Here is a 7,500-nt window from a genome sequence, read left to right on the forward strand (position 1 = left end):
ACACGCACTCACACACAAAATATTAAAAGAAAACTTAAAATTATTATTTAACTAATAACACCATTTTTTTAATATTTCATACAAATATTTTGTACATTGTTTTGTAGCAAAATATGAAAATACAAAAAAATACAATAAAGAAAATAAATATCCCTTTTTTGTTTTATGTTAATTATATATTTGTACACTTTTTCTTTTTTATATCTTGTACATTTTAACAAAAAATAATAATAATAAAAGAAATTTAAAAGAAAAGAAAATACAAAAGGTTTATTTTCTAAATAAATAAACAAACCTAAAAAAAATGTTGGCCTCCTTTGGCCACTTCAACAAAATGTAATTTTGACATTAAAATGTGCACTCTTCAGTTTTAGCAACATTTTTAACACACACAACCAATTAGCAGCTGCTGCATCAGCTGTGGAATGATGTTTCTGTCTTTCATCTAAACCTCTGAATGTTTGCATGTTGTGAACCTTCCTCTGGCTGTTTACGACGGAGACAAAACACAACTCGTCTGACGCTCCTGCCGTCCTCTGAGCTCTGAGACGTGACGAACGACTCGATGACGACCTCCTGACCTCATCAGAGACTAAACGAGGAGCGACTCTTTCAGCGGCATTTACAACCGGAGCTAATTACCTCCCACCACCTGAGATAACTAATTAACCGATGACCGCATGCAAACGGGTCAGGAGCACATCCTCAACAACAGCACAACAAAAGACTGCTTCGCCCCGAGGTCCATAAACAAGAGCGCAGAGCCACGGGAGGGTTAAACCGGTTAGGAAGTTGAGCAAACAGACTATATTTGAAAGACTAGATGGTGTTGGACAGCTGGGTGTCATATTTACCAAATCGCATTCATTCATTCTGTCTCACACGAGTCAATTCTCCCATCTAAAATAACTAGCAGGGTAGTTAGTACCTGCTCATGCTTCAGGCACGTTTCCCATCAAAACTAGAGAAGAATAACTTAAGTAGACCAAATCCTAATCTTCACAGGAGCAACAAATCCTTGTTCCTGCTAGTAAAAACTTGTAATTAAAAGCTGGAAATGCTATGACTGATCCCAGTTAACCGCTTAACTTCTAGTTATATTCTATGACATTACAAAAAATAAAAATAAAAAATGGAACAGTTAGCAACCTTCTACATGCTACTAGTTACTTACCAGTTGAGATCTTTAACCAATAACCCACTAGCCCAATCCACCCATTTTTCCCCTCTAAAATACCAGTCCAATCCACTAGACTAATCAACTAACTGGCCAGGTAGTTTAAATATCCATTTCCCATTAAAACTAGAGATGAATAACTCAACTAAACCAAATGCTAATCTTAACAGAAACAAGTAATGCTGTGTTTATTTATTACCACAGTTATTAGCTTCTGATTAGTAAAAACTTGTAATTACAAGTTGGAAACACTCTAACTAATCCCAGTTAACTTCTAGTTATCTGATGTGACATTACAAATTGGAACATTTGGCAACCTTACTGGTTACCAGTTGAGATCTTTAACCAATGACCCTGTTTTTATACTCACTAGTCCAATCCACACGTTTCATTTCTCCTTTCTAAAATAACTAGCAAGTTGGATTAAACATGCATTTCCCATTAAAAATAGAGATGAATAACTCAACTCAACTAAATCAAACCAAGAAAGAACTAATCTTTGAACTAATCGAGGAACTTGTAACAACAAGTTAGAAACGCTCTGACCAAGTTAATCCCAATTAACCACTTAACTTCTAGCTGCGGTAACATTACAAAACAACAACCAAATTGGAACAGTTCGCAACCTTCTACATGCTACTAGTTACCAGGTCAGATCTTCAGCCAATAGGCTAACCCTGTGTTTATAGTCACTAGTCCAACCCATTTCACTCATTTCTCCCATCTAAAATAACTAGCAGAATAGTTTCAAAATCCGTTTCCCATCAAAACTCAACTAAACCACATCCTAATCTTCACAGAAGGAACTAATCTTGTTGAAATTACCCTAATTATGAGTTCCAACCACAAGTAATTACAAGTTGGAAACACTCAGACTAATCCCAGTTAACCACTGTGACATTACAAAAAACAACCATAATAGAACAGTTAGCAACCACTACACATTACCAGTTACCAGTCCATTGGTCTCATTTATAAAACTCTCTGTAGATTTCATCCTAAAAGTGTGCGTACGCACAAAAGTTTTCAGATTTATAAAACCAATTTCCATCCACGTGACACCATGTTTAACACCGTCAAAGGTACAAGACATTAAGGAAATATGAGATACCATACACATTAATTTTTATTTTTTTGCTAAAAAATCATCCAGTATCCTTGTTATGTTTTAGAATAAATATATGAAAATATCCATAAAAACAAAACACTTTAAAATAGTTCTCAGATATATTTTAGAATAGAGTTGATCTCATTCTTTTACACTGGCCAAATTGTATTTCAATTGTTTTAAACAAAATGTCTAAATTCATATAACCTATTTTTTGTTTAACTTCTGCGTAATGACGTTTTGTGATTTCAGTGCTTATCTACATTAATGAGAGTGGAATATTTAATGTAAATGTGTGTATCGACATGAAAACAGAGTTTAAAATCATTGTTTACTTCATTCGTTTTCTCACTCCGGGAAAAAGAGTTTGCACACATGGTCTAGAATGTCCCTACGGTGCGTGCATATTTACACAAAGTTTATTTTTTATAAATCCGGATACGTGTGTGGAAAATTGCTTACGCATATTTATATGCCCATTTTGTGCGTACGCAACGTTTATAAATGAGACCCCAGATCTTTAACCACTAAACCCTCTAGTCAGCTAGTTAACAGTCTACCAAAGTCATTTCTCCCATCTAAAACAACTAGCATTGCAGTTTAAACATCTGTTCATGCCTCAGGCACCTTTTCCATCAAAGCTAGATAAGATCAACTCAACTAAACCAGAAAAAAATACCTCAAAACCAAAGCCGAACCTTTGTAGAAACAACTCATGTTGAATTAACAACTCATGTTCCTGCTAGTAAAAACTTGTAATTACCAGTTGGAAATGCTCTGGCTAATCCCAATTTACCACTGAACTTCTAGTTATCTGTGATATCACAAAAAACAACCATTTTGGAAAAGTTAGCAACCTTCTACATGTTACCAGTTTAGATCTTTAACCATTAAATTCTCTGTTTATACTAACTAGCCCATGACACCCTACATATTTATCCCATTTAAAACAACTTGCTTGTCCGCTCATGCTTCAGGCATGTTTTCCATCAAAACTAGAGAAAAACAACTCAACTAAACCAAAGCCTAAACTAGTCCTGCGTTCATATTGGAATTACAGTAATTATGAGTTTCCTGCTAGTTAAAAAGTGTGACATCTTTGTTCAGCTCATAACTACATTAGGTAACGCTCCGAATAATCCAGGTTAACCACTGTCACGTCACAAAAACCACCAAAATGAAAACACTAAACATTACCAGCCCAGATCTTTAACAAATAAACCCTGTTTATACTCATTAGTCCAGTCCACTCAAGTCATTTTTCCCATCTAAAATAACTAGGCTAGTAGTTTAAACATTGTGCTCAGGCATTTAAAACTCGTGCAACAGGCATGTTTCCAGTCAACCCTTCAGTGAGAAGACTAGTTAAACTAGAAAACAACTCAGCTAAACCAAAGCATTCACAGAATGAACTAATCCTACGATCATTATCCTATTTATGAGTTTCCCCGCTAGTAATACCACTCATGTCTTTGTTGAACTAGTAATTACAAGTTGGAAATGCTCTGACTTCCCAAAAACTACCAGTGTTGTGGGTGACACAATATTAGTAGTAGAGGTCGACCGATAGTGGATTTTGCCGATACCGATAGCTAGGTTGGACCACACTGGCCGATACCGATTAATTAACCGATAGTTTTAAAATTGATACTGAACAAAAACTAGAATAGTGCTTTATTAACAAAAACAGTACTGAACCACTAGTAGTAGTAGTAAAAAATAATAATAGTAATAGTAAATGTTGAAATTAACGCACTCTACGATTAATCGGCAAAACCGATACATCGGTCGACCTCTAATTAGTAGCGCAAGTTACGTAATCAGATTACTTTTTCCAGTAACTAGTAAAGTAACACATTACTTTTAAAATTACAATGAAATTTGTACTTTTTCAAATAAGTAACCCAAGTTACTTTGTTTTCCCATTTATTGACTGACAGCTCTCCTGCTTATTAATTTCATATTTGGTGTGATGTTCGGGCCTTACAGTTGCCAAAAATATAACTTTTGGGTTTTTTGTTATTATAAAACAAATAGGCAAGCCCAGCCCAGGTAACAAAAAGTAACACAAAAGTAACGTAATGGATTACTTTCCATAAGAAGTAACTAACGCAATTAGTTAGTTTTTCATGGAGTAACGCAATATTGTAATGCATTACTTTTAAAAGTAACTTTCCCCAACACTGAAAACTACCAAGAATGGAAGCAGCTTCACCAGTTACCAGTCCAGATGTTTAACCAGCACCAGTGTTGGGGAAAGTTACTTTTAAAAGTAATGCATTACAATATTGCCTACTCCATAAAAAAAGTAACTAAACGCATTAGTTACTTTTTATGGAAAGTAATCCATTACGTTACTTTTGTGTTACTTTTTGTCACCTGGGCTGGGCTTGCTTATTTATTTTTAATAACAGAAATGACTGTAAAGGCCCTTTCACACCAAGAGTGAAATTAATAAGCCTCAGGCTGAAGAAAATGCCTCTGCACTTACTCCCAATTTCTCTCAACACGGGGAAAGGAAAGGTGTCAGTGAATAAATGGGAAAAGAAAGTAACATGTTACTTATTTGAAAGTAACTCAGAAATTTTCTTGTTCATTTAAAAGTAATGTGTTACTTTACTAGTTACTTGAAGAAAGTAATCTGATCACGTAACTCGAGTTACTTGTAATGCATTACCTCCAACACTGACCAGCACACTCTTATACTCAGTCTTTCCAGAAAAAGTAACTAACGCGATTAGTTAGTTTTTTTTATGGAGTAACGCAATATTGTACACTCTAAAAAAATGGTGCTAAATAGCACTAAATGTGGTTCTTTGGCTCGTAATCATAGGGGAACCACTTTAAGTGCTACATAGCACCTATATCTTTAAAGATGGTGCTATATAGCAGCTTAACCACCCCAAAGAACCGCTTAATAACCATTACAGGTTCTTTATAGGTGCTATATTGCACTTACATTGGTTCCCCTATGATTAGCCAAAGAACCACTCAGAGGTGCTATATAGCACCTCAACTACCACAAAGAACCGCTGAAGAACCAATTTTTTTGTGTGAATGGAATATTGCAATATTGTAATGGATTACTTTTTAAAGTAACTTTCCCCCACTCTGAAAACTACCAAGAATGGAAGTAGCGTCACCAGTTACTAGTCCAGATCTTTAACCAGCACACTCTTATACTCACTAGTCCAGTGCAGAGGCTAAAGATGGCGTGGTGTTCCCTGCGATCGTTGACATGTCCTCTGAAGAAACAGTGGCGCAGGTCTGCAGCGTCTCCACGCTTCTCTTCCTCTCCCAGATGAAGCACCGTGTAAGATGGAGCAATGAATCCAGAATCAGCCGTGAGGTTCAGGTGAAACGCCTGACCGAACGCCTCGAACCGGTAATGAGCCCTCGAACCCGAGACCTCCGCGTCAGCGCTGCGCCTCCTCCTGCGGTAATGCAGCCGGTGCGGGAACGACTCTCCAAAATCATTCAAGCGCACCGGGGTGATGATCTCATACGCTGACAGCTGTCTGATGAAGCTCTCTGAAATCACATGAAGTGTGGGAGACGTTTCAGATATTTCATATCAAATCAGATACAATATGTGACCCTGGAGCACAAAAGTAGTCTTAAGTAGCACAGGTATATTTGTAGCAATACACAAAAATACATTGTATGGGTCAAAATTATAAATTTTTCTTTTATGCCAAAAATCATTAGGATATTAAGTAAAGATCATGTTCCATGAAGATATTTTGTACATTTCCTACCATAAATATATCAAAACTTAATTTTTGATTAGTAATATGCATTGCTAAGAACTTCATTTGGACAACGTTAAAGATGATTTTCTCAATATTTAGATTTTTTTGCACCCTCAGATTCCAGATTTTCAAATAGTTGTATCTCGGCCAAATATTGTCCTATCCTAACAAACCATGCATCAATGGAAAGCTTATTTATTCAGATTTCATAAATCTCAATTTCCAAAAGTTGACCATCATGACTGGTTTTGTGCTCCAGGGTCACAGATACAGGTCATTTTTCTAAATGCGTAAATGTGATTCGTCAGATCAAGTCAGCTGGTGTTTTGGTGAGTTTTAGTGGATGTATAGAGTCAGTTCTGCTCAGGTTCCTCACGCAGGTGCAGAGGAACCACAGGTGTAGAGAATCACATCAACTACCAACATCATCCACTAGCTAACCACAAACAAACACTGAAAAACCACATCTATTGATATAGCATTTCAAACATACAAACTTCTCTCTGTCAGAAGTGTGTTCATGCGTCTATCTTATGATAAATTGCACTTGCTTTGAAATGTATCATCCAATGCAATGACATGCAAAGTGTAATTTAAATTTCTGTATACTTTTTCATAGTCTCTAGATACTTTTTGGCCTCTGTATATAAGCTAAACACTAGAGAGGTGCATACTACACTCCATACCGTGTCCAACCTTAGTGTCATTTAAAGTGACAACATGTAGAATGCAAAGCACATACATTTACACAATATATAATTAATTTAAACATAACGCTAGTCTGTTTCGTTGCAAAACCGACAAACCGCTTTATAATGTCATAGAAACTAAAGCAAACTTCCAAAAGCGTGCATATAAACTAATCGTTATGGTGCAGATGAGACTGACCGGTGTCTTGTCCGGTTTGTGGTGTATTTTGTGCGTGTCTTACCTTGTTTGTGGTGGAGTTTGTACGTTTGCGCGGTGCGTAAAAGCGCGGAGAGGTGCCACACGAGACCCAGCAGCCGGACCGCAGGACCCCGCATGATTCCCCGGCGCTCTGCCTCTCGCTCTCCGCCGCTCCTCTCTTCGGTTCTCCGGGGCTGGAGCGTCTCTACCGGCTCTCCTCCTTCAGCTGCAGCTCCTCCGATCCGCCGTCATGCCGTTAAAACACCCGCACGGATCCGCTCATGTCGCGCACGGAGCCGTGGCTCTCTGTGCTCAATCTGTGCGCGCCGCACGGATCGGTGCCAACGGGCTTTTTTTTCGCTCCTTGGCTCTCCATAGGACACCCCCCTAAACACACACACACGCACACTCACAGCAGAGGCCGAGGCTCTTGGCACGCCCCCTACTCTAGTGCAGACTCCAAAGTCGACCACTGAATCACTTCACATCACATCAGAGCTCATTTCACTGAAGCACAACAAAACCTGCAGCAGTGACCGCTGACAGTGAGCTGTCATTAACACACACACACACAC

At 37.8% G+C, this 7,500-nt stretch overlaps 1 protein-coding gene across 1 annotated transcript in view; it reads right to left on the bottom strand.

Moving 5' to 3' along the window:
- LOC107694983 (A disintegrin and metalloproteinase with thrombospondin motifs 20-like) overlaps window positions 1–7,247 on the bottom strand; it is a 139,308-nt gene extending 132,061 nt beyond the window's left edge. The window contains exons 1-2 of the mRNA XM_016494735.1: window positions 6,969–7,247; window positions 5,473–5,816 (exon numbers count right to left, since the gene is read on the bottom strand). Of these exons, the coding sequence (XP_016350221.1) occupies window positions 5,473–5,816; window positions 6,969–7,062 (438 nt within the window). The 5' untranslated portion in view covers window positions 7,063–7,247. The remainder of the gene's footprint in view (window positions 1–5,472; window positions 5,817–6,968) is intronic.
- Between the last annotated feature and the right edge of the window lie 253 nt (window positions 7,248–7,500).

Source organism: Sinocyclocheilus anshuiensis, unplaced genomic scaffold (genome assembly GCF_001515605.1).
Source record: "Sinocyclocheilus anshuiensis isolate Anshui unplaced genomic scaffold, SAMN03320099.WGS_v1.1 scaffold923, whole genome shotgun sequence".
Lineage (NCBI taxonomy): Eukaryota > Metazoa > Chordata > Actinopteri > Cypriniformes > Cyprinidae > Sinocyclocheilus > Sinocyclocheilus anshuiensis.